At 39.5% G+C, this 27,241-nt stretch overlaps 5 protein-coding genes across 6 annotated transcripts; 1 reads left to right on the forward strand and 4 right to left on the reverse strand.

Moving 5' to 3' along the window:
- Nucleotides 1-172: 172 nt before the first annotated feature.
- On the reverse strand, nt 173-2,505 carry LOC136278941 (phospholipase A2 A2-actitoxin-Cgg2a-like). Its single transcript, XM_066162238.1, has 4 exons — nt 2,427-2,505; nt 1,734-1,881; nt 969-1,090; nt 173-324 (listed from the first exon to the last, which is right to left on the reverse strand). The coding sequence occupies exons 1-4, from the start codon at nt 2,503-2,505 to the stop codon at nt 173-175; spliced, it is 501 nt and encodes a 166-aa protein (XP_066018335.1).
- Nucleotides 2,506-3,850: 1,345 nt separating this feature from the next.
- On the reverse strand, nt 3,851-7,418 carry LOC131774427 (phospholipase A2 A2-actitoxin-Cgg2a-like). Of its 2 annotated transcripts, none has more exons than XM_059090439.2 (5): nt 7,295-7,418; nt 6,407-6,533; nt 5,554-5,701; nt 4,814-4,929; nt 3,851-4,123 (listed from the first exon to the last, which is right to left on the reverse strand). In XM_059090439.2, exons 2-5 carry the CDS (start codon nt 6,510-6,512, stop codon nt 3,990-3,992), a joined length of 504 nt encoding a protein of 167 aa, XP_058946422.2. In that variant the 5' UTR covers nt 6,513-6,533; nt 7,295-7,418; the 3' UTR covers nt 3,851-3,989. The 2 variants fall into 2 exon arrangements, with proteins under 2 accessions (XP_058946422.2, XP_058946423.2); XM_059090440.2 differs by having other exon boundaries at nt 6,407-6,518; nt 7,295-7,384.
- A 739-nt stretch (nt 7,419-8,157) lies between these two features.
- Nucleotides 8,158-13,594, reverse strand: LOC131774422 (uncharacterized). Its single transcript, XM_059090436.2, has 6 exons — nt 13,542-13,594; nt 13,319-13,363; nt 11,984-12,069; nt 10,738-11,206; nt 9,972-10,239; nt 8,158-9,591 (listed from the first exon to the last, which is right to left on the reverse strand). Exons 3-6 carry the CDS (start codon nt 12,045-12,047, stop codon nt 9,061-9,063), a joined length of 1,332 nt encoding a protein of 443 aa, XP_058946419.2. The 5' UTR covers nt 12,048-12,069; nt 13,319-13,363; nt 13,542-13,594; the 3' UTR covers nt 8,158-9,060.
- A 1,320-nt stretch (nt 13,595-14,914) lies between these two features.
- LOC131774430 (cell cycle checkpoint protein hpr-9-like) lies at nt 14,915-18,383 on the reverse strand. Its single transcript, XM_059090444.2, has 4 exons — nt 18,215-18,383; nt 17,207-17,271; nt 16,139-16,431; nt 14,915-15,789 (listed from the first exon to the last, which is right to left on the reverse strand). The coding sequence occupies exons 1-4, from the start codon at nt 18,303-18,305 to the stop codon at nt 15,279-15,281; spliced, it is 960 nt and encodes a 319-aa protein (XP_058946427.1). The 5' UTR covers nt 18,306-18,383; the 3' UTR covers nt 14,915-15,278.
- A 1,825-nt stretch (nt 18,384-20,208) lies between these two features.
- On the forward strand, nt 20,209-26,931 carry LOC131774419 (uncharacterized). Its single transcript, XM_059090433.2, has 9 exons — nt 20,209-20,270; nt 20,976-21,275; nt 21,729-21,941; nt 22,587-23,390; nt 23,542-23,651; nt 24,019-24,077; nt 24,501-24,634; nt 24,961-25,429; nt 25,864-26,931. Exons 1-9 carry the CDS (start codon nt 20,222-20,224, stop codon nt 26,123-26,125), a joined length of 2,400 nt encoding a protein of 799 aa, XP_058946416.1. The 5' UTR covers nt 20,209-20,221; the 3' UTR covers nt 26,126-26,931.
- Nucleotides 26,932-27,241: the final 310 nt, after the last annotated feature.

The raw sequence follows: 27,241 nt of genomic DNA on the forward strand, positions 1-27,241 counted from the left end.
GTACAACATGGTTTTAAACTCTATGGTCTGTGGGTAGACTTTTGTAAATGTGTAGACATCGCTAACAAGACAAAATAAAAAAGGGGCCAAATTAGTTCATAGTGAATATTTTATTTGATATGCATTAAATTAATTACAATGACAAAAAAGGGCTCGAGCTTCGACAGCCATTTCATCGCTCCTCAGTCTCTCCGCATTTCTCCTGAGGATATTTTCTATATTTCTCCTGGTAAGAACTCTTTGCAAAGCATCGAGCAGCAATCAGGTCACATTTGCACAACAGGCTGCGAAATTTGCCATAAATCATATATGACGAAGGGCTGTCTGCAACATTAGATTTGAAAAGGAGTAAAATTAGTGAGTATTAGTTTATACTAAAACAAACGATAGCGTTGAAGGCACGCTCTGATTGGCTACTCAAACTCCGAAAATCCTTTTCTATTTACCTCCTGCAGCTTATAATACTTGTGAGAAACAATTCGGACTCCCGCCTTTGTGGTCGTTTGATTTGGTTAACACTCGTACAATTACAGATTGAACTGGACTCCACACGGTTTTGATACCATTACCTCGGTATCAAAAAAAAGGTAAAAAACAAAAAACGCAGTTTTACATTTGATTGGTCGAGAGCGTGGTGCGATTTCACTTGACCAATCACAAACCGTAAAGACGCCAAAGCAATGAAAATCCGAAGAATTTGAGACACCGAATTGAAAGTTGCTCTTCAAGGTTTGATCAAGAGTATGTCAATCCTTAATGTTCGTTTCATTTTTTTAAGATCATTTTCTCCAATTTTTTCCTATGAAAAATGTTCTAATATGAATAAAGGGGATGAGTTTCTAAAGAAACTGTGGTGATGCGTCGGTGGGAGAGTAAAACAAGGTATTATCAACCGAGGTGATAACGTTATTTGGCCAGCATGAGGAGTTTTAAAAGCTGACGTTTCGAGCATTAAATCTTCAACTTACTACATTTCGTTTTTTCACCATCTCCGGTTACTGAATACGACATAACGTATACTGCCTTCGCGAATGGGCAATCCTCTGATTGCATAATTTCATCGTAGCATTTATCATGGGCCTTACAACACCTGCGGATTAATGAATGGATTGACCGTAGGCCAACCATCCTGATCAGTTGAGCTATCTTTGTTGATTGATCAATATACGCCGTATGAAGATGAATCAACCAGCCATCATCAGTAAAGAAAGCACTGAATGAAACATATGCGTACGCATCACAGCCTGTCTGTATGTTTCGATAGGTGAATGATCATATTTATCGCCCGTGGAGGGAAGGGGGGGTGAAGGTGAGAAATTTGTGGGGGATCACGCTGTTTTTCAGGGGGAACGGAGGGTGATCAGCTGTCGCCAACAAAGTTTAAAGTGGGTGGGGGCGGGTGGGGGTGGGACAATAACCGGGGACAACAACCAGTCCCTTGGGTCATGTGTTTTATCTCTCCTTGTAGTGATCTAATGATCAATCATTCAAACACCCTTTGACTCTTGATTCAAGTTTAACAACGTGAGTGGTAGACGGTTCTTGCATTAGCTTCGAACTTAAATCCTCTGTAAGTGAAATTTTATTCGAGTCACATGAAGTAATTTATATCCTAAAGACTACCATCTAATATCTTACCCATCGATAATACAGCTGAATCCTTGATGTGCTATGAAATTCTCAATCTTAGCTTGTTACAGCTATAACTAGCAGAATAAAGGTAAGATACTCGCCCGTCCAAATCATCCACGGGTTTGCCTTCCCCACCAATTCCACACCAGCAGCCATAACCAATGAAATCTTTAGGATTTCTTTCAGTGAACTTATAAACCAATATGCCAAAATTGATGACGTTTCTTTTGGTGATGTTGTCATTACCGCCTTTGATTACGTAGAAGAAAACAAACAAGACAGAAAAAAGCGAAAACAAGAGAAATTACTGACAAACAAAATTAAAACTAAAAAATGAAATAGAGTTATAATGAAGAAATACTCTTTTTATAAGAAATGACCCGAAAGCTGTGTGCACGACTTGCACTTGGCTATTATTGTATTTATCCGTTTCGGCTTGGGAAACATTTCCCTCGTCATCGTTTTTGAAGACCTTTTTTCTGGGCGTTACGAAGAAAACAAAACCGTTTTCCAATTATCTATATTGTATGAACGGATGGAATAACATCTTCAGTTTAAAGTTACTTTTACTGTTAAGACTGGCATTTGATTGGTGGAAAGCAGATCGATAGACAAACTCAGAACGAAATTGAATGTTCTGTTCGAAAGTTGCACAACACGGATACAGTAAATATCGTACTTCGAATCCTGTTAGTTTGAAGATCGTTATCTTAATTATAGATCTTAAGCATCTTATGAAAAGAAAGTAGGTTTTACTTATAAGATCATGGTTCAGATATGATTAATTTTTTTACCTCCTCTTGATGGGTCGGATTCCACCCGTGCGATGAATCCCAAGAGTATTGGCCACAGAAAAATTAAGTTGGATCCCATGGCTAAACTGTAGTTCTTGAGGTGATTTTAAGAAGAAGTCTCAGTTTAAAACCAAAGAAGCCGTAACCTCTTATAAGTGATTTGTTGAACAGTTCTAGCTTCGCTTATATATATATCAAATACCGCGTCTTGTTCTCTGCTTAAAGTGGCTTAGGGTAAATTGATTTTCCGAGCCTTTATCAAAATGACGCTGTCAAAGACTTTTCTTTAACACATATAACGTTGCATTTTGTATATATACTAAACTTAAAAAGTAAAGATTCACCTCCGTTTATTTTGAATTAAAAAATGTAAATTCAATTCACTCTATCGGAAATCACAAACAAACAAGCGAAAAACAATCAGATGAAAAAATGGCAAGGATTGAAAAAAAAAACGGCGCGGTGTTATTTCGATCCTTACTCCGTCGACTTTTTAGAAAGGAAGAAAACCTTTGGGGTGTAGAAATAAGCCGAGATTTCAATGAAGACTGTTCAAAAAAGCTCTGTTAATTGGCATTTGAGTCCACTAACCTCTGTGTGTTGCTTCCTCTGCTCTGATTTAACTAAAAAAATCTTAGCGTTTGACTATTATATATTCCCTAATTTCGTAACCCTTTTGTTTTTTCAAGAGGTGGGGTACATATTTCAAGTGACTTAATACCATTGAATGGATTACCCGAGCAATAGAGTTACCTGCAGTGAACAGTAGCATTTGGATTTTGTCACTATCCTGATGGCAGGTAAGTCTGGGTAGACCTTAAGTTAATATTCATAAACTTAGAGCTAAGCAATTCCTTGCTAATACCAAACCGTTCAATGGTGCTCTTTGCATACTCTCAGTGACACGCTGGCATCGTGATGCATAGCAGGACCAACAATCCAGCTGGTCAGAAGTAATTAGGACTCTTAAAAAAGTTCCAGTCAAAAGAAGAAGGGTTGAATGGTTGAAGAACTGTCTATCAAAAAGAACGCACTACATATGCTAGATTTGATAGATCCGTTGCGGATACGTGATCACCAAAACAAATTCGTAGATTTACGAATCTGGCTAGAGGAAATATCAGGGAACAAATCAATTCGAGTACTGTATAATCATGATTCAAATGTAGAGACGAAAAACAGAAGGCTATGGAGCAGTCTCTCTGTTCTGTTTTTAAAACAGAACACAATCTTTGAAACGTGTTTGCTACAGTCAAGCACAGTACGGATGCCTCATCTACACCCAATAAAAAGATCTAAGTCAGAGACGCATGCCTCGAATTCACGCACTTCCCATCTGCAATATTTTGGAAAGATAATTTGGTACATTTTAGGTTTGAAACATTACCCACGTTCAGCAAATATCATGTAAGACTGAAGCAAACTCTGAAGAAGGATATCGTCTCGGCGTTTATTTTTATTAGAACCAGCTCTAGAAGAGCAACGATGAAGTGTTAAAGCTCTTTCTGTTAATCATAGAACAATGAAGTGTTTTTCTTCCAACTGTACACAACTTGTGTCTTTCTAGCATTTCTTCTGCGGGTAGTTTTTATACTTCCGATTATAACGACTCTTTGCAAAGCATCTGACCGCCACGGCATCACATCTGCACAACAAATAACGACACTTGCCCCAGTACCAATACGAGGAAGGCCGTTCTGTGGATAAAATAATTATTTATATTATTTGTAATCAAGCAAAGGAAATGAACAAATTTTTCTTTCGAAGAGACTTAAGATAAAAAAAAAAGGTAGATGCTTAATTTGGTTGCCATCAAATTACTGTTTCTCTAATTCTCCACAATAGCAAAAGGCCCAGTTTGCTTGGTTCACCCTGGCGCAAGTTATCTAGCTCGCCTACGGGTCGATTCTCCCGCAAAAGACTTCGCCCACTGGTCGGTTTCGCCGACAAGTCGTCTCGCCTACCGGTCGCTTCGCCCACAAGCTATTTTGCTTACAGGTCCGTTTCACCTTCAAGTCATCTCGCCTGCGAGTCGGTTTGACCACAAGTCATTTCGCCCACAGGTTCGTTTCGCCCTCAAGTCATGTTCCCCAGACATTGCTCTTGAGCCGGCGAAGCATTTGGTGATTTACACCGATCGCCATGATCGACGCATGAAATGGCTAAGTGTGTCACCGGCTCAAAATGTGAAAGGAGTGAAAAGAAGCTAATTCACCGTCAATGATACTGCTGGTTATCGCGCAGTCTCCAGAACCTAGCATTCATGTTTAAACCTTAATATTATGTCTATAATAATATGAAACACATGAGATAAATCCATTAAATAAAGTTTAATGGAATAAATAAAAACACCAGGAATTGTCCAATGCAACAAGATTGCAACGTACTACAATCCAAAGGTCTCCCTCTCTCAGTTGAATATGACAGAGTATACACGGCTGCCTTAAATGGACACACGTCGGACTGGAGTTTGTTATAACACATGTCATGGACGTAGCAACACCTGAGGACAAACAGCCAAGGCTTAGTCGTTCAAAAGGCGGATAGTGCTATCTAACGTATAAATCATTATACTGCGGATTTGTTTTAACAAAACATACTGCACTATCCACCGAATAGGGAATTATCCCATGGATCGTGATATCCATCCTTCAAACAACAGGGGCCAGGAGTACAATGTCCTAAATGCTCGGTAGAAACGTTGAACATGAAAAGTAAGAACTGAGATGAATTGGCATGGCTCACAGTTGTTTCCAGGTTTTACCGCGCAGATACGCCTAGGTATCAGGTTCTCAAACCTCATAAAAACTTCGCTGGTAATCTGTAACGAAGTAGTTATACAATGTTGGACTTCTTACGTGGAGGTGCCGGGTTCAGAGGGTTCCAATGGGGTTCGCGGAGAACCATCAAACGGCGTAACGTTTAAGCTTTTAATCGTCAAAAAAGATAAATTTTTAACGTCTAACCTTCAAAAAGCAGCTTCACATTAACCGTTAAACGGGTTCAAAGTCTTCTTGATCTCACTACTTGAGCCGCTCGTCACAAACATTCCCAAGGGTTAAATTTAGCGTCACGAATTCGAAGATGGTAAACGAAATATTATTTGTGTAAGTGGTTACATACTCACCTGTCCAAAACATCCACTGGGTCTCCCTTCCCGCCATACCCACACCAGCAACCATAACCATTGAAATGCAAGGGATTTCTTCTAGTAACTTTATATATCATCCAACCAAAATTTAACACACTTCTCTTGGTCGCATCGTCAGTTCCGCCTGTTATCAAAATATAACACTTCATCCTTATACTTAATGCGAACATTTGTTAGATAATTAGTAATGAGATCATGTATGATGATGTAGTGATGAATTGATTTCGGGAACCCTTTGTGAATATCTGAATTCTTTAATCCGTCATGTGTAAAACATTCCATTAACTCTTTAACCCCTTAGAGTGATTAGTAACTATTTTCTCCTTTCAGTACCACCCCTAAAACAAATGTTGAGGTCATGAGAATAAAAGAAATGATCACTAACTAAAGAGGCTCTTGATTGTTAAACAAATTCTCTTTGTCGGTACCATAGGAAATGAATACAGAACAGTATGGAGAAATTGTATACCGATGTTAGGATGTAAAGGGTTAAAAAGAATCCCATGTTCAGTTTCTCGTACCAACCCCACGTTATATCCTTACAGAAAGCAACAATCGGTGATAGGGATATGCTATCAAATAACTAAACGTCAGTTCTATAGATGTGACATTTAGTTGTCTCCTAGCGCAGTCCTGAATACGAAATCCATTTTGGCGGTAATTTTTTCATGTTCTTCCTAAAGACACCTTCGAATGGAGCATTAACAGCCTTTTGAGTATTAATCGATGTTAAAACTTACAAATATAGTGTATATGTAGCTGTACACATCTGATAGCTTCAGTCAACAGGTACTTATCAATTTATCACATTTATTTTATTTTATTTTACCTCTGTCATTTAATAGACTTTGCACACGACCAGGCTCTTCAAGGGCAGTCCTGACAACAATGGCACCACTGACTACTGACATCAGCAAAATCAATTTGATTCCCATAGTGTGCTGTAATGCAAGAACCTTAACAAAAAATTGGTTACTTCTAATCCACAATTCTAGAAACTGTGAAATCCTTTTAGGTTCTCGCCTTTCGATAAATGAGAATCTCGAACACTTACTGTGTTGTTCAAGAACACTTTCGAAGGCCGGGGTTCGACCCTAAATCTTCCCTTTCGGATATCAGCGCACAAATAAATAAGCCACCGCGTCAATCACTTTCTCGGTTACTAATTAATTTTAAATTTTAAATGTTCATACCAATTCTACAGCATAGTGGCTTTTATTATATAACGACAATGATCATTTCTGGTTAACGACCATGGCAAGAAAACCATGAACAACTGTGTGATTCTGTAATGATGAACAGTTCTTAATTTGATGAGAATAAGGTTTCGAACCTGATTATCAAATTAAGAGTATTTTTTATCTTTCGATGACTCAGGAAAGCTGATCCGCACCCTCGAATTCAATTCATTACAAAGTAAATTGACCTTTCCTGAAACCTTTCGAAATCGCTCTATCCATATAGGTAATTTAGTTTTCCTTAAGGTGACTCTGCATCATGGAAAATAAATCATGAATGTTTTTTTTCTTCCCTAGAAACTTATTACGCAAAAGAGTTTAAAAAAAGCAAGATCTTTGCCTTCACAAATTGTTCTTTTGTTGGCCGAGTATCTAACTTATATATATGGAAACAACACCAGAACAACCAGCAGCTTTCGAGGAGAGAAGAAAATCGAGAATCATGCAATAAACATTGAATTCTAGACGATCACACTGACCTCAAAGCAAATGTGGAAATTTCCCACGCAAATTTCTCTTGGCTGTGATTCAGTAGCAAAAAGAGCATACGATAAGCCTCCTCTTCGAACTGTTCGTTAAATTAAATGAAGGCCATGAAATTTTATAGCCGGTTAATGGAATTACCTAATCAACTGATGGGCAACCCAAAAATCCATTAACGAGTAAGGTTTTACAGGTAAGTATTTATTTCATTGTGGGGTGAAATTTCATTTTTTCGTGTCGAGTAACCTGCTTTATACGAATCCGGATGATGAAAGTGCAATTTCGTCTCCTTATAATTCCCAATTAAATGGCGCTCACTTGTAAAATCATAAATTAACTTCAGTGTCAATCAATTAATTTGGCACTTCTGGGCTAATTGTAGCATGTAAACGTAAACATGTGCAAACGAATAGAGTTTTACTAACAGAATATGACCATAAATTATTAAAAATTCAAACCGGCGTGAGTGTAGCGCGAAGGGTGGGATGGCTGGGAGCAAAACAACGGACTATCTATTGAAAGCAACGAATACTGAGTTCTAATGTAGCGTTCTACACAATTCAATTATGTTCATGGGTTCAAATCCCGCACAAGCCTGAACTGCTCAAGTAGTGTTCCGTTACTGCGAAGATCGCTTTCATATTCACGTCTTTATGCGCATAAATTTATCTCTTTACTTTATTGTACTACTCGGCCGATTTTACCTTAAAGAGAGAAAGAGCTCACAGACAGAGAGAAGTCTATGGATGCTCAGTTGATAGAGTCAGCAATCATGTAGGCGCAAAGCAATGCTAAGCTGCCAGGTTGATCAAACGTTTATGCGGATGCTATTCCTAATAAATAACATGCAAGCGTCGTAACTATTAAAGTAGGATCGTTTATTAGCATTCGGTTTTTAATTGACACGTTATCACGATTGTAAGATAAGCAGAAATCAAGTAATCCTCACTCCTTTATTGCGTGTTTGAAATTTTTCCTTGTTAGTTTTAGTCCCGTTCTACTTTCTCTTATGTCCATGCTTTACTAATAGCGCAACTAACAACCTTAAAGAAATGCGATGGCGTTATACAGATGTAATCCCACAAATAACCATTTGGCTTTTACACATATTTGTTTAATTGACATAAAATTCTTCGACCACGAGACAGAGCATGTTTTGAAAGTTATGCATTATTTACACTTTTATCGATAAAATAGAAACCCGTTTGAACAAATAAGACCTCCTTCCCCTTCACTAGATCCATGTTGAACGCAAATTGGCATGCTTTTGAAAGTAAGGCTCTTCTGAAATAAGAGACTTAAGTCAAGGAATCGAAAAACCTTGTAACATCAGAAATAAAAATAAAAGAAAAATGACCATTTTTCATGATAAATCATGTGACATTAACGACAAACATTAGTTCTATTTTGCAATACTGGAATTTACTTGTTTTACTACCTTATTTTTTTTTCGTTTTCGTTATTTCGAGTCTTTGTTTGAAACCAAATTCTAAGGCTTGGCTTCAATAAACTTACGATTACCTCTACAATAACTGAGACATTTGATTACAAAATGCGTTTGAATCCCAATTGGATTTTTGTTAGAGTTCATGGAAACGCTTGGGCACAGTTTCTGAGTTGTAGTAATGCTATGTAAACAAGTTCCCAAAAGGGATCAAGTTGTTCTTTAAAAAAAAATCTTTCGCAGGTACATCTGTGAAATTGACTTCTTCAGTGTTGATACAACTCTCCCTTCTGATGTATTCTGTCACATTCAAGTAAATTATCCTCGATAGGCATTCATGTTCCTCCAGTTTCCATACGATGTTCTGTACGCCTGATAAGGGTTCGGGTATTGAGATCTCGCTCGGGCGTATTGCTTGTACTGTGCGTAGTAATCATTTGACCGAGACGCAGGGTAATAATTTCGATAACCGTAGGTGGCAGGTGTCATACGTGTTTGCGAGTAGGAGAGTGGCCTTATGCTATTCAATGCGGCGTTCCGGCCGATACAACACTTGACTGAACACACTGGAGCGCATGTACTCGGGCACGATCCAGGGCAGGTGGGAGCAGGGGGAGGTGCTGGAGCAGGCATGGGATAGTATATTGGAGATGGGGCTGGGGGAGGAGGTGGACTGCAACAAGTCTGAGAACATGCAGGGAAGCACTTAGCTGGGCATGCTCCGGGACATGTTGGAGGCAGCTGGGGAGGAGGAGGCGGAGGAGGAGGAGGAGGCGGTGGAGGAGTGCAGCAGCTGATGTCACATCTGGGAAAGCACTTGTATGGTTTGTGGCATGGTAGAGAACACACCTGGTCATGAAGAAGAATGCAGCGTAAGAGAATTCAATTTATGCCATAAACGGATGGAATCGCATATAGCAGTGTTTAGTTTCTAGGTTGTGTGAGGCTCGGGAGCAAATGTTCTGCTTAGGGTTACCATATATTGAATAACCAATTAAACGAGCAAAGAATTTGCCAGCTAGCTGTGGCGGTTGCACCTAGATCACAACCATTGGGAGACAAGAGAAATCACAACGGCATGACAGCAACACAGCATGACAGTCTCCATTAACAATGCCAATGCCAATCTGATTCTCACAGTTGTAATAAATTGAACACGAAACTAAGTGAATGGGATATATCTAATTGGAACTAGCAGAACTTGAAGGATGAATGACTCATCAACTTACCGGCACAATCTTCGGATGCTGTATACATCGGTAGACAACTCTGGCATACTTATAAACCTCAGGGCACATGATAGAATTTTTCTTTCCCAGAAAAGTACTAGTGGCTGCCACGGAACATTTGCTTTCTCCTTGACACAAATCAAATAACTTCTCATTGATTCTATGTTCGTCCTTCACACAGTGTCCCTTAGAAGGAAGTACTTTGTGTTGACATGTGTTGTTATCATCTCTGCCGTAAAATGTACTGTATAGGGCGATGCGATCATACCTAGAGAACACGAGCAAGGGGTTAATTGCATGATTTAATTCTCACACCAATGACTTTGAAAAAGTAATTTTACCAAAGCTGTATCTCACCACAAGTTTTAGCTTCTCTACGAAGCTCTTTTTACAAACTGTCATGAAAATGTGTATGGCATAGCTTTATTGGAAAGCTTAGAAAATTGACCGAAAAAACACAAATTATCATGCTTTAAATTTCATGTATTTCCCAAGGAACACTATCGGAAGTGTCACGTAACAAATGTTTTTTTTCCCTTTGGCTTGTTTGCTTGTTTGTATGTTTGTCTGCAAGGAGCAAGAGAAACATGAAATCGCCGCGCCTTGATAAAGCATAGATATAACAATACATAACCAGTAGTTATATACAAGAAGAAAACAAGTAAAGGTATCGATGAATAAGGAAGGGAAGGATTAGAATTTGCTGACCCTAGGGTTGTGATAATTACTGATCTTAATTCATTCATTGCACAATGACATCACATACTTGTTTGGGCATTTGATCTTCAGTTTATGTCCCTCGCAAGCTACCGCTACCTTTTGTTTCCTCTTCATGTACAAAGGCATCGGAGGAGGCTTGGGTTGGCAACATGATGAGGAACACTGGGGGTAGCACTCCTTTGGGCAGTCCGATGGACAGGGAGGAGGAGGTGGGGGAGGCTGAGGAGGTGGAGAGGGGGTTGGAGAGGGTTCGGGAACAGCTGTAGGAGAGGGGGAGGCAGCCGGCGCAAATGCTGCTGGAGAAGGAGGAGCAGCGGGATATTGAAAATATGCGGCAGGTGGGGGTGCCGACTGTGCAGGCTGTTGGTAGTAATACCGCAGCTGTTGCTGCCGCTGTTGTTGCTGCTGTTGTAGCAGCCGCTCCTGTTGATATATGGACGATCGTTGAGCTGTGTAGCAACACATTGCGTTACACCCAGGGTAACACCGAGGAGAGCAATTTCCCTGACAGCTTCCTAAGAAGAAGAAATGTATTATGTATCAGTGATAAAAGAAATTCTAGTAATTGTTTTGAACACTTGTTTTAAATAGCGGGGCAATTGACGGTGTAACTTCTTCGGACCAGAGACATCAGCTCAAAAATCAACACTAACGCTATTCTATTGATTACCACCTGGAAGCCTGCAGGATAAAAACAATTATCTAAATTTCGTCAATCAAATCTGTAATTATTTTAAATGGTCATTAAGTCAGTCAGTCAGTCAGTCAGCCAAACAGTCAGTCAATCAGTCAGTCAATCAGTCAGTCAATCAGTCAGTCAATAAGTCAGTCCCTCAGTCAGTCCGTCCGTCCGTCAGTCAATCAGTTTGTTAGTCAATCAGGCAGTCGGTCTCTCTTTCTGTCTGTCAATCAGTCAGTCAGCCAATCACTCAGTCAGTCAGTCAATCAGTCAATTAGTCAGTCATTCAATCGGTTAGTCAGTCAGTCAGTTAATCAGTCAGTCAGTCAGTCAATCAGTCAGTCAGTCAGTCAGTCAGTCCGTCAATCAGTCTGTCCGTCAGTCAGTCGGTCAGTCAGTCAATCAATCAGTCAATCAGTCAGTTCGTCATTCAATCAGTCAGTCAGGCAGTCAGTTGGTCAATCAGTCCGTCAGTCGTTCGTTCAGACAGTCGCTTAGTTAATAATTCTGTCAGTTACTTTGTCAGTTAGTGCGTCATTCGCTCACTCACTCACTCACTCATACACTCACTCGATCCATTTGCTTTTTTACTGACTTCTTAATATGAACTTACCAAAGAAGGATCCTTGCGCCGTAGAAATGAATGAAACAACCGCTATGAAACTTGCCAGCCACATGTTGATTTACGACCGCAACTTTCTGGAAAAATCATTGCAACATTAAGATATATCCATAAGATATAACCGTAATAAAACCAGTTAAGATGATTTTAAACAAGAAAACTCCCAACAAATTTGAACATTTTCTCCTCCCCAGGTTTCGCCCGCTTTTTCCCAGTATTCACCTGTCGTAAACTGGCTCTGTGTCTTTTGTTAATTTCAATGGTCTCGAAAATGTTAAGAGATGAATAAGCGTGTATAGCGCATCAGTGCGAAGAGCCACATAAAATATCGAAAATAAATGGTAGAGTATTTACTGATCATTAAAAGTACCGTTCCACACTGGACCACAGTCTGCGATACTGATAAGCTGAAATTAATAAATTTAATCGGATTTAGCAGAGTTTTTCGCAATGTTTTTCACCTCATCCCATGATTTCGGGACGAACAGCGATTTAGGGTTTTGGTACGGGAGCTCACGGCAAACCTGGTCCGCATATGACACCAGGTTTGGAAATCGAACTCGATCCACAACGTTGACTTGGAGAGGCTAATGATCTCACCTCTGCGGATTTGTGCCGTATCTTAAGCCCAAGTAAAAAGGCACTCTTACGAAAAGACTATAATCTGGTACAGAATATTGCAGTCTCAAGGGGAAAAGTGTCCACGATTTTCTCTCTGTTTGTAGAAACTGCAAAACCTTAAAAGAAAGTCAGTTGTTTACACTTTAAGTGTCGTGAAAAGGTAGCCGCCAATGACCCATTTATTTGTTGTGGTTTCACTCGTGAACCTTCAAGACTCAAACTTTCTTTTGCAGTTTGATTCTTGAAACAATAGGATACCTTTCCCCACTAATCGCTTGAATTATCAGCCTTTTGAAGCGATGTTTAGGTTTAATTGCCGTAATGTTGTTCGCCTTAAAAGATCACCTGGTACCTGTTTAAATTTCGCACCGTAACGTTTGGAAAAGGCTTCTAAACAGTCCAAAAGATCTCTCTGTAATTAACCCAAAGATACAGCGACATTTCTTAATTAATTTATTTTTCAGTTGAGATTATATCTTCAATTTCTTTCCCTTTTGCGTCGGTGTATGCCACCTTTCGAATTAGTTTGACAATGGTCAGTGATCTAATAAAGTAGCAAAATGAATCATGTCGTGATTTACACAAACAATTTACGGATTAAGACGTTAAAATAAATCAAACATGAAAATTGGATCCCTTTCAAGACGATGTTCCTACAAAATACACTCTAAAACTCTGCAAGTAAAACTACAGGATATCACTCACCACTATATTATTTCGCTTGCGGACTTTTCAGGTGCAGGAATGGGTCTAAAATAGAACGAGAAGGACAAAACTCACTGAACGCCAAGAATGACAAAATATGTAGTTACCAAATCTATACTTAGATGATTTTCCTGTCAAAACGATTTGCAAGAAGAAATATCTCGGGTTTATTTGAAAACCCGGTACTTCAGATAAAGTATATTCAAATACTTTAGTAAATTACCATTCATTAGCCTTGTCCTCCATTTTTTTGACCGACATGGTGGCGGGGTCGACAAGTTCGTAATGGTAGTGGAATTCCGAAAATAGTATTATGATGTCATTGTACTACCCGTCGCTATGACAATATCGTGCTGGTTAGTTGGATAAGGAGAATAAGCTCAATGATTTTTCAACAGGGCCAATTATAAGGTCGTAGATTTCCTTTTTAAGCTGACTTGACAAAAAAATTAAGTCAGACCTGAGTACATTTTCACATTTCGCCAGAGGATTTTTCGAGTATTAGTTTTGTTCTTGTTGCATCAGTTAGGGCTCAGATGGAGGCGACAAAATTTCTGATCTGGATGAGGAGATTTTTATTTGCCCAGTTTTTGCGGTTTGTGTACTTCCTGAATTTGAATCGAAATTCAAATTAGGGTGACGGGAATAGAAAGAAACAGTAATGATTAATATAAATCAAATAAAATATGTGTTCTTCTCCTATGGGACCCCTCTCAGCGTAGCAAAACGAACCTTTATAGATTTCCCATAACTGGAAATTTTGTCTTCAGTTGCACACCCCCTACCTTGAAGAGACAGAAGAGGGAACGTTGTACCTGCAGTACAGGAGAATTAAAGCTTCGTGTAGATCGAAGGAATTTTTTTACACACTGACTGACAACCCTACAATGATACTCAGTGGACACCAGATAACCACCAAAATCGATACGTATAATTAAAAAAACGACCAAAAGAAACATGGAAGACAAGAGTAGAGATGGGAGGTGAACCAAAAGAATATTGCTGTTGCATGACGCGGGAGCATGGCGATGAGAGGTCAACCAACGAACTGGGCGTGGCAGCGGAAGTTGGAGAAACAAAAGTGATTTTTGGAACAAATTTTGAATTAGTCTGCAGAAGTTAAAATAAATTAGACTTTCAAGGAGGGGAGGCGTATTAAGGACAGTCAGTATACCAAGGAACAACAAATAAAGATAAATGGAAATCTGAAAATGCCAAAGGTAAAGCCGATTAAAATTTGAATAAAGGGGTAAGTTTCTAAAGAAACTGTGGTGCTGCGTCGGTGGGAGAGTATAGCAGGTACTTTAGTGTTAACAACTGGGTTGAAAACGTAAATTAGCCACCGTAAAGGGTAAAAAAGCTGACGTTTCGAGCGTTAGCCCTTAGTCAATCGCTCTGACGAAGGGCTAACGCTCGAAACGTCAGCTTTTTTACCCTTTACGGTGGCTAATTTACGTTTTCAACCCAGTTGTTAACACTAAATTACCTGCGATTAAAATTTGCTCTTATTGTGGACATAAAAGAAAAACAACAGCATCGCTAGAGTGATATCACAAGTATAATAATAATACACAAAAATTTATTTATGCATGGAAATTGTGTGACTACCAGTTACATCTCATCTTGGACAGTATTTTTCTATTTTAAGTGCGGGCCGTGAAGTGATCAAACAGTGCTAGCTATCGAAGGTAGTGAATGAATTCGAACTATTGGCGAATAATTAACTGACAGTATAAGCTAGCAACAATTGGCTGTGGAAAGCTGTTTGTTTCCTTTTCAATTCCTTAACGTGATCGTTGATCCATAGCACATATGTTTGAACGTAAACAGTGGCAAAGAACATAGCAAGAATATTGTCCTCGGAGATATTTAGTCTCTTTGCAAAGTGATTTTTCACCAGCCCCAGCCACGCCAACAGTCTTACGTATTAGTAGCAATCAGTTTGGAGGGAGGCTCCCTTTCATCTTATCTCAGCATCATAAATAACATCGCGTTGTTCTTCAAGCTCATTCCATTCTCCTGAAGCACTTTGCTCATCACTGGGCCCTCCTCCAGATTCCTCTGGTCGCATAGGAGTCTCTGATTTTTTGTACGTCTCATTGACTTCCGCGGTTTGTGACGACGCGGTGTTGGCCGGGAACGTCTCAGTGATGACGTCAGTTGCGGCCTGGGGTTGAGTAAATTCTTCAGTGATGTCACTTCCGACTTCTGGGGTATTATGTGTATCAATTGGAGTAACCGACGCTTGTGACGTGGCAGTAGTGACTGGTTGACTGTCTTCGTGCTCTTGAACAGTAATTTCTGGTACTGAAGATGAAGAAGACGACGACGACGACGAAGAAGAAGACGTTACCGTGGAAACAGAGGTAGACGAAGTTACGCCTCCCATACCACCACTTATCACCTCGTTGACTGATTGGCTGTTTTCTGAGGCGCTGTCTACATTTGGATAATATGTTCGTGGTGTGCACCTATAAAAGAAAACATTTTACATTTGTCATGATATGGTACGCTGTAGGCCTCCGTGTATCCATTGTTTGGTTGGCGAGATTATTCCAAAACCTTCCGCTAGAAGTGTGCGCCGCATTTCTATTCTTTCAGACGAATCACGAAGAATCTATTTTAAGTCTATAGACACCCTCCTTCCATGAAAAAGCTGAAGATCTCACTTCTAACCATAATTCTTTGAAGACACATAACTGTTTTAGGTTTCTTAATATAGATGTCAGAAGAAAAAGTACAGCTAAACTTAAAAACTGTAGGATCAGATCCTACTGTGCATTTAGGAAAAAAGAAAACAGGCAGGAAAAAAAAGATAACCTGTATTTTATTTCCAAGTATTTGTACACATCAGGGCAGATTGTAGTTCCAGCCTTGGCCAGGAAATCGTTATTAGCTGCTACTTCACAAGCATGTTCCCCTTCGCAGAGACCGACAATCTGAGCCTTAACCTGCGTTTCTTGTTCCTGGCATGGCACACTGGAAGGGATACTTGGATGCACACAGATTTTTGAGTTCTTGCGACCGTACATTGTCCCCACAATTGCTAATTCATCGAAAGGGCTTGGGCATTGAACGTATGCTTTTTGTCCTTCGCATACAATTGTGTTTTCCTTGTATAGGAAGAGAGACGAAATTACCGTAAACGAACCCTTTACACCCTAAGATAAGCATCTAAATTCTCCTTGCTGTATTACCCCTGAATCGCACATTAAGGTCACGAGAATAATGAAAACGATACAAACTAAGGACGTTCTTGATCGTTAAACAAATTCTCCTTGTCAGTACCTTAGGAAATGCATAGAGAACAACATGGAGAATATGCATACTGATGTTAGGATGTAAAGGGTTAAAATGTCAAAGTTATCAAAAATACTGGGATCAATATCAGCCCACTTGCCCACTTACCCCTCCCTTAACTCAACAAGAGTCAATTGATAACAAGTAAGGGTTAATGTTGGGTTCGGGGAGGGGTAGGTGGGCAGTTGCTCAGATACTGATATTGATCCAAATACTGTATGTGCAAGCGATCTTTGAGGTGTTTAGTTTGCCTTTCTTACACGCTACACCATGTCAACATTTAATTAAACACTTGTGTAAGCTTGGCAGCGATGCGCCTATCCTTCGTCAACGGTCGGTTGAAAACCTTGGGGTAAAAAGAAACTCATGCTGGAGGAAGTTGCACCAAATGATTCTTTAGTGTAGCAAGGCCTCTTTTAAAAACAGCGAATACATGTAGTCTGGAAGAAATCATCGATGGCGAGTCTGGAAGAATTCATCGAAAAGCAATGCAAAAATGATCTCTCTGGAAATTAGTGAAAAATTGTTACCTAAAATTTCTTTTTTGCAAACGGAAGACTTTTTAGAGAAGATTAAACATCTCCTTACCACTTTCATAGCGCTTGGTGGCTCTGCGCTCTTCAGCGAGTCAGGATTTGGAGCTCCATGGACAACTGGGAGAGGATAAAAAAAACAACAATAACATTAACCATGAAAAGTTGTATTCGAGATCACCTAAAGATGTAGCAAGAGACTGAAGTTCCCCTTGCCCTTCCTATAGCATAATAAATGAAGTCTTTTTGATAAAAGCTTTCAGCGGCCCTTTCACTCCCTCAAGTGACCAAGACAGAAATTCTCCTTACAATATCCATACAATATCAAGCAGGTAGGTGATGAGAATGGAGAAGAATATCAATTATGGGATCATTAGTTGATCCACTACCAAATTCTCTAAACTAACATCATAAGAACTGTATGGCAGATAATAAGGAGAATTACTAATTAGACCTTGTGAGTGAAAGGGTTAAGAGGGCATCTCTGTTTCTGCAGAGTTTAAACAGACTGTAGATATGCCAACCCCATCACACCCCACAGCCCATTACATAGGATGCTAGCCTTTCGCGGCCAAGTTCATACTGAGCATTTCGCTAGGTTTTTTCAAAAAATATTTGATTCAATCGGGCGATTTAAGTTTTAACCGGAAGGTCACCGAGAATGACTTCTCCTCATGCAGATCATTCGATCCAATCCAGAATCAAGATGGAAAACCTTTAAGCCAGCGAATCTCCCATATTAAATTAATTTCTATAGGTGATTCAGTGTCACTGACTTATTATCCGGTACACTTGTTTGCCTTTTCAAGCTCGACGGGACCATTCCTGTTGCCCACCTGCAGTTGACAACTCTTTCAACCAAGTAGAAGTTTGTCAACCGTAAAGAGACAAGACGATATTCAAACATGGACTAACGAATTACCAAAAAGGATCAAAAAATGTTTATTGCTCGGTAATAAATATTTGTTTGCAACTCTTTCGAAAATAGGGGGCTATTAAATCGCTTTGTTTACAGAGTGGTAATGTTACTTGCCAACAATATTTACGGTTACTCATTTCCTACCTTGCAAACAGCAAATCCACACTGTTAACCACCAACTGCTTTTCATGGGGCTCATTAATGACGGTTTTTTCCAGCAAAAAAACAGCCGCATGCAGCTCTCACAAGAGGCAGCAATTTTTCTTCTGTTATTTAGTTCGGACAGCACAACTTGCGACACAGATTACATCAGTTAACTCGCAAATTGAGGAAACGAGTCCACAACTGGTATTATACATTATTAAACGCCATCAATATAAGAGTAGTTCTCGGACAGTGTTAAAGGCGGAACCGCGTGTTTAGAACATATTGTCTTACGAGCACTGGCAAACACCAAGAAAATCATTTTGAAATTCTTTCATGCCAACAGTAGATTCATAAAAATATACGAGACCCGCCCCAGAAGCCAATTAAATTCATATCGTTATGGCTATTAAGTAATAAGACAGGTTTAATTCAGGCCAAATCTAATTCTTTCTCTATCCCCTAAAAACAGCGAACGTTTCGCAGGTTGTAAAATATTGTATTAGTGGATAATCAGCTTAAGATGGTCGAATAGAAATAGGGTTATGATGAAATTAACATATTTTGAAACGTGCTTCAATTCCAGATTAAAATTACAATTTAGACCTTAGACCTTTTGTTTTCAAATGAAAGAAGCCGACCGGACATTTCTACTGTGGGTCTCTTACGGAATTCGTAAGTCATAGCTACCGCAGGCTCTTGCTGCTTATCATTTGTCTCCTTTTGTGCTCGTTTCTGTTATTCAGTGAGGCATTTGCTTCTTCTCAAGTGAGACATTTGCCTCTTTTCAAGTGTCCACCGACTATGGCCAATTATCAGCCACAATTGTCGGCTAATAATTCTAGTAACTACATTTAAGTGCACCAAATTGAGTTTCAAGTCATTTTTTAAAATATTTTAATGAGACGTTAATAAAGTTTATTTTCATTATTACTATCATTATTATTATTATTATAATTATTACCATCCATTCACACAAGAAAAACCCCGGCGAGGCAACTTACCTGAAAATCGTGATTTCTTTTCTGCGAATTGGTATAGGTTTTGAGGAACCTTATTTAACATTTTTAAAGAACTCTGCCCAATGTTTTGATTATATTGCAATTAATGTATTCTTCATTTGAAGCAGTATTGCTCTCTTAGTTAACTGGACCTATAAATATGGGACACTTGTTAAGCACGAAATAGACGGCTTTGTGTTGCATGGACGCTGCGAAATATGAACCTAATGCGCAGCACGTTGACTCGTGGTGGTTTAGTGGTTGACGCACTGGATTCCAGGTCGAAAGGTGTTTACACCCTAACATCAGCATGTTTATTCCCTATACTGTTCTTTATAAATTTCTTTCGCACTGACAAGGAGAATTTAGTTAAAATTAAGCGCTTTTCAAGTTTACGATCATTTCACCTTAATTCTCTTAAGCCTAATGTTTGATTGAGTTCACGTTAATGAGAAGTTATAGATGCTAGTCACCCCCAGGGTTTGAAGCGTTAAACTAAGGTCACTATGTTATATTACTGGGAACAGAAATTTTTTTATACCGTTCAGTCCACCCAGGAGTGTAAATACGTTCAGTGAGCTGTCAAAGAAAGCTTTAAAATGCTAAGGGTGGGTACTTGTAATTAGCTATAGCCTCCCATCTAGAATAGTCACTCTTAGTACGGTGACTTCATACTTCAGTTGAAACTTTTATAAGCTGCAATAGTTATATCAGTTAGTCTTGTATGTATCTTTTACCAGTGCAATACTGGAGATGCCAAGTCGTTTGTGACCTACTTTCAAGGTCAATATACTTTAAGTATTAGTATAACATGCTTCGATTGTCTGACCTTTCCGCCAGTGTTCAACGAGATCTTTAATTACCGTTAGTCATTTTACAATAGACTACCCGGGGTGGCAATCAAATCTGGCAGGTACTGTCACGGAGGTTGTGTTGAAGTCGTCAATTTTTAATTCTGTCGTTTCTTCCTTCTTTTACCAATGGGGTGTTTTCACTTAGATCAAAAATGAAGATACTATTTTCTGTGAGTGTTTTATTGTGCGCAGCAGCGAAAGGTAAGTTTTAAAAAAGTGAGTTTATCTTTGAATAAGGGCTCATTTTGGTGAGTTTTGTATGAGACCATAAATATTGTGGTGTAAAATATCTTGTGACCTGTTCGTCAATGTACTAAAACAAACCTTGTTTGTGTGTTCATTCATAACAATAATACATGTATTTAGAAACGTTAAAGGTTGCATGAAGAGACAAGTAAACCTACACCTCGTCCGTCTTTTCGCCGCGAAAAGATACAAATTAAAGGAGAATCTGTTTCTGACGAACGTTATCGACTTTCTTCCTTAACATTTTTGCAAATAATCCCAATTGAACAGGGAAACGTCAGTGGATATGCCGGCGTTTAAAAAGAAAAAAAAAACAGGGAAAACAATCTACTAAACTAAGTTACGTTTTACGAAGTATCATTACTCAGCTATCCTGTTCATTATTATGGTACGACGACATGATTGGCGGAGAGTAAAGCTTACTTTTTCATTCATATCCATCCCAGAATAATAACAGGTTAGGGCCAACTTTTTATACAGCTCAGTTGGGATTGCTTCTATGATGTAAAGGTAGACATTTAGCAGGAATAACGACAGGCAACAGCAGTAATAAGTGACTGTCAACTCTGACCCTTACCAGTCCGAAATAACGCACACCCATGTGGAAATTTGCACCAGCAAAGCAGGAAACTTCATCGTGTTTCTTTTACTTCGTTTCAGTCCTTTCTTTTCAGAGTTCCTATATACGGGACTGTCTGGATGCCCACAACGCAGTTCGGGCTCGGCACGGAGTGCCAGCCCTAAATTGGTCAGTAGATATCGCCGTTAGTGCACAAAAATGGGCCAATCATCTTGCAGCAATAGATCAACTTCAGCACGACTCCTCAACACCCTTTGGGGAGAACCTGTTTTACATGTACGGAGGTGATCCAGAGCAAGCTTGCGGTCGTGCAGTGAATAACTGGTACCAAGAGGGTAAAAATTATGACTTCAGGTCTCCACATCTGGATGAGAGTACCAGTAAGTGACTGAAGACTAAACAAGTCTATTTTCTTATAAGATAAATGTCATTCAATACTAAAGATAAAACGCATAAACCAGGTCATACACTGACCTTCCGGAGCATAGAAAAGTACTTGTCCTCAAAAAGCCATAGCTGTCGCACTATGAAATGTTTCAATTTTTTTCTTCATAATTTGAAATGCCCAAAACGGTTTTCTGAAAACTTGGCAGGACTTCACGTCTGCTCCATTAGGCTCGACAATTTATGTGCTTTGGATTTTCTCCAATCAGACAACTTACCATTAGTCAGAACTCGAAAGAAGTTGCTCTGATCGAACCGGTCATTCAGGATTTGACCTGTGGCATACCCACTCACAGGGCTATATAGACTAGGGTTTTCACTTCCCCTTGGTGCAGACATGCATATTGCTTAGTGAGCCCAATGCCATTCAGCTTTATGATCCTTTTCAGGTCACTTCAGCCAGTTAGTTTGGCGGGGATCTAAAGATGTTGGAATAGGCACGGCACAGAGTAAATCCGGGAACTTCTTTCTGGTGGCTCGTTACAGTCCCCGTGGAAATGTAGACGGTAAGTTTGACGACAACGTTCTGGATGTAATGGGACAGCCTCCAACCGAAAGTAGTCAGGAGACGAAAGATGATAAAGCGTCTGACAACATTCCAGGTAAGAAAATCACCATTAAAATAAATAAAGGGGGTAAGTTACTTAAGAAACCGTGGTGCTGTGTCATCAACTGAGTTCGAAACGTCAGCTTTGAAACTCTTTATGGTGACAAATTTACATCATCAACTCAGTTGATAATACCAAATTACCTTAAAATTGACCTATCTCATCAAAATGAATAAAATGAGCAACATACCGTTATGTTTTGATTTGATCACCATAGACGAAAATATAATAGTGGGCAATGAGTTTGTTAGACGTTTCAGCCAGAGTCTTGCTTTTTGTCCTTGTAAAAAATGAATGAGAGAGGAAAAGACGCTGAAAATTACGTTTCTCCCTGATCATGGTTGGTGCATGTCACTCCGATTGTCACTGGCCTTCAGACATAATAGACGGCCATCGCTACTAAAGTTGCAATACCATATGCACCCGGTTGAGACTTTTGTACCATTTACATACTGTAATAAAATATCTGTTGTCTTCACCGGTATTAAGAAAATTTTAACCTGTAGTAAGAATGAAATATCACATTTAATTAAGTGGTATTTGAATGATATAATAACAGTTGTCAGAGCCTTAAAGAGCCATATTCTCATTGTTGCTTGAACAAGTCGCGCTAGAAGGGATTTTTTTATTTCTCTTCAGCTCAAGGTGAATCTTCAAATCTTCAATCCAGGAAGGACCAAAACCTAGTTTATTTTAAAGAGATAAACCTTGATCCAAGTCTGGCAGATCTGGATAACACGACTGCACCGAATCCCACTCCATTGCAACAGACTGGTGTAGAATCAGGAACAAACGAGGGACCATCTTTGGAAGGCAGTCGAGGACCTGAGGAGAATCCACCCAATTCTACACCGGAGAATAACAATTCAGTCAGAATACATTCCTTTAATGGTGCTAATTCTGGGACGAATGAAGCACCAGATGTCTCCCAACAGGCTTTAAACGAGCCAGAGACCATACCAAATAACGCAGAGGCCGGTTTGACAGGCCCAAATGAAGAGTCAAGTCATAAAGAAGACAGCGATTTAAACAGAAAGCTGAGCTCTTCTGAACCATACAGCATGAACAATGAAGCTTTGCCTCTATATGAGGGGTCTGACATCAGTGCCATGAACTCGGGAGCCCGTCATTCGGGATCCGAGATAAAAGACACGAAAGCGAGACCTACTAATGCTGCTTTAAATCCAACAGAGATGGTAACCAAACTAGGAATCGAGGAGAATAGCAAGGCTGAAGAGACTTCAAACTATGAACGGCAGGAAGAAAAAGATGCGAGAGTAGAGAACTTTGCTAATTTACCTATGAACGACGAGCAGCTGCCAAAGAGTGACAAACCACCTGGCCTCTCATATGTAGCTCCGCTGGCTGCTAAAATACCCAAGAAGCCCGCAGAGAAAGTAATCAAGTTGCCCCCCGCCATATCTCTAATTACGCCAAAGAGAGGTATGACATTATCGCAATGAAAGTATTTGGTTGTGAGATGAAAGGTTTACCAATTTACCACTAAGGATTAACCTTAGAAAATAAAATTACACCGCATTCCATTCACAGAGAATGACAAAAATATCGTCGCTTTGTTTGACATAATTCATAGGTAAAGATTTCCGAGTGGAAATTCGCTTCACCAAGATGGTTTATACTGATGAGATGCGAGTGCCGGGCAGTAAGGACTTCGAAGAAGCAAAAAGAAACATAACTAGTGCCGTAAGCATTTAAATTAACTTGTTGCTTCTGTACTCTAAGATAATCCATTTGTGTTTAGTTCCCAGTATTGTCAAGGTCTATAGTCTCGTAAGCTAAATATTTAAAATTTTGATCGTAAAACGATCTGATGTTTGTACCTATAGATGAACAGTTTTGTTTCAAGCCATTAAGTTTAAAAAACAGAATGGTATGGATTATTTCCCTCTTATTTTGGAGAGTTATATTGGGCTTTTCGGGTGTTTGAATTTGTTTTATCAAGCAAAAAGCAGAGAAAGGTAGTGCGGGAAGGAAATATACCCTAGGAGGAGTGGCATACACCTTGAGTTAAATCCTCTCCGTTTACATTATTCTGATAACTTCTTTTTAGATTATTAATCTATTCGACGATGATGACGGATTCCAAGAAGTGCAGCTGATATCGATACGGTGCGACAAACGATGTGCTTCCCGAAAATAATATATAGATCATCTTGCAAGCTAAAACTATGCACTCTTTCAGACGGTATTCATTTTTCATGTTAAGGTCATTTTTCAAAGGATGCCTTCAAGTTATATCCTTCCACGTAAACGGCAAAGTTTACTACCGGTTCCAAACGTTTGCAGAATAATCTTTTCGGGAGAAAATGTTGGAAACACGGGAGAACAATTTTTTGACATCTTCAATGACTGAGACCTATAGGTGTTTTCTTTGACTGGTTTCCAATGCAGTTAATTCATTGTTTCTTTGCACGAAGCAAAAGTATCTTTTAAAAATGAACATCACTTTAAGAGTAACATTCTAATTAAAGTCATGATGCTGAATGAGTTGTCTTCACCGTAAAATAAACTAAAACTACTTTTCCATTGTAGGAATGGCAGTGTGATAGCGACACTTGGGCTCCTTTTTAAGAAGGACAAACCAGGAAATCTTAATCGTCTCTCCCTAGCGCTGATTTCCGGGAAGATCGGAAGCTATCTCGTGGCAAACAAATATGAGTCAGCAGGTAAGGGAAAAAGGACCTGTTCCTTGCTTTACTGAAAATAAAATTTAGCTCTCTATCATCCAAGGTAATGGAAATTATCTCTAGGTAAATTAAATAGCTTCTCCAGCGAAACTCATGAATTTTTCCTGATTTTGCTTTGGCACAAGCAATAGATGAGTTGAATTGGTTTCTATGCAAGCTTAAATACTTACCTGTCTCAGTTTTACTTTGCTGGCTCCATTTACTTAACTTAGTGGTAACTACAAAACTGTTGGCTAAAAACAACTCCACGATATATAATGACTTTGAAAATATGCCTTTGCTTGTTTGTTTGTTTGTTTTTTCAGTCGCTCTACCAGCAGGATATCTAAGACCTAAAAGACCAATACAGAAACAAAGTGTAGGAGTATGCGCACAACCATGCTCCAAACCAAACATCTGCTACTCCACAGGTTGCGGTGTAGCCTGCTGCGCCTTTCACCCCCACGAACACAAGTATCACCCCCCTGCACGCCTCGCGCCACAAGAGCTCCCATCGTGCCCTGGTACATGCGACGACAGCTGTTTCCCAGATTGTGATGATGACTGTTGCACTGACATGATGCAGGATGTTGCTCCGGCGCCCGCTACAATGACTGGTGCTGCTCCTAGTATGACATGTCCAGGATCTTGTCATTTCTCGTGTTATCCTCAATGCAGCCCACAGTGCTGTGCTACACAATACGTGCCAAACCCATGCCACCCCTCTTGCCCGGGCTACTGCGCGCCAAGTTGTGATAACGCCTGTTGTGCGGCTAGGAAATCCATTGTTAATAAGTAAGCTTCTTATTGTGTCAGATGCGAAAGCATTATACATTGTTAATTGGTAGCACAAAAGATGCAAGGAAGAACTTTTATCATTTACCAACAATATGTCAAACTAATGCCGGCTAAACTGATAAACAGACATGCTCTCCCTTACGCCTGGAACAAAGAGATGCAAGAAGAGACGTCCTCGCCCATTCGCACGGAGGGTCAAGGATTCTGTATTGAATTGTTCCTTCCTATGTATCAGTCATATATTCTTTAAGCTAAGCCTTTATTTTCCCTTTTCTTACCCAGATATTGTAATGATATTGTGGGACAAAATTTTAGTTACTCACGTCTGAGTTTATTTCAAATAGCAAATATTCTTTCAGGACTCTACATCTGCACACCACTTTAACTAGAGCCTCATTCTTGCGGCTAAACTCACTATTAAATACTGTTAGTCTCTCCAAACAGTACAGCCGGTACAGGAGTGCCCAACGAGCTATAGCACGTCAGATGTACCTAAGAAAACATCTCAAACTACCATTCAGACGTCCAAAACCAGTCAGACTGGCTCGACCAGTGCGGCCGAGACAGAGGTCTTACTACATGAGACGAGTTCGACCAGAGAGCCTAGGACTTGAAGAATATGACCGAAGTATCATTCATACTGCGCAGGCAGAAACATCTCCCAAACATGACGCTCAGTTTCTAAGTGTTTAATATGAGACTATGAAATGCGGTTGTTTCGCTCACGAGTCGTTTCGTCAACGACCAGTTCATTAATGTCTTTGGTCATTTCACTGTCTCAAGTCAGTTCGCTAGCGTCCTATAGGTCGTTTCGCTGATGTACTTTGGTTTACTGGACCGTAGACGGATGAAAACTTCCAAATTTATCCTTTTCTTTGTACCAAATCGACTTTCTGAGTGTATCGAATGGACTTAGTGGACGCATGAAATCGACTTTAGTTTGCCTTGAATCTACTTGTATCGAATGGACTTTCAGTTCATAAGGAAACGACTTAACTCCCCCTAAAACTTTTCAGTCAATTAGAAGTCGATTTAATACGTTTGCGAAACAACCTATGAGATGTTAGGGTTGGCAAAACAACCTATGACATTGGCGAACTGGTCGTTAGCAAAACGAATCCTAGGCGAAACCAAACGACCGGTTACCGAAATTGCAAATGAACACTGAAAAGAAAAACAAACAAACAAACAAACAAACGAACAAATCAGCAAATACAGAGTCTGGTATTAAGTTTACTTTCTTAATTAGGGACGATTTCCGCGGAATGCATCAAACGAAAGGTATTCTCTATTTACAGAACTTCAAGAGGTTTGGAACAGACCAAGACAAATTTATTTTGAAAAGAAATCAGAATGAAACTTCAATACTAAATACATCAATTCCATATATTTTGGAGGATGACATTGTCATGAGAAAATCAAGATGTTACATTGTAATAATAAAATTCACATTTAGCTACAGGTAAACTAAGTTCTTTCCAATGTTTCAATAAATGCAACTGTACTATTTTCAATATTCTTTCCAGTATCTTAGCGTTCATTATGATATCAAAACAACACTTGTCTCGGGAGTTCACAGTTCACTCAGAACTGACAACTTTTAACCATTCAACTCCCACTACGTAATTTGTAATTCTCCCATCAACTCATGTACATTTTCAAACAACGAGTTATGAGAAGTTACATGTGAAACACTTCTGGAGAATGAAGGCGTACCATGGCGCACAGGCAAAGATGGGAAACGGACAGAATAAACAACAGGTGTATGGACCGGCACTTGGACGAAAAAGACTACACAGAAAATACAGA

Source organism: Pocillopora verrucosa, chromosome 1 (assembly GCF_036669915.1).
Source record: "Pocillopora verrucosa isolate sample1 chromosome 1, ASM3666991v2, whole genome shotgun sequence".
Lineage (NCBI taxonomy): Eukaryota > Metazoa > Cnidaria > Anthozoa > Scleractinia > Pocilloporidae > Pocillopora > Pocillopora verrucosa.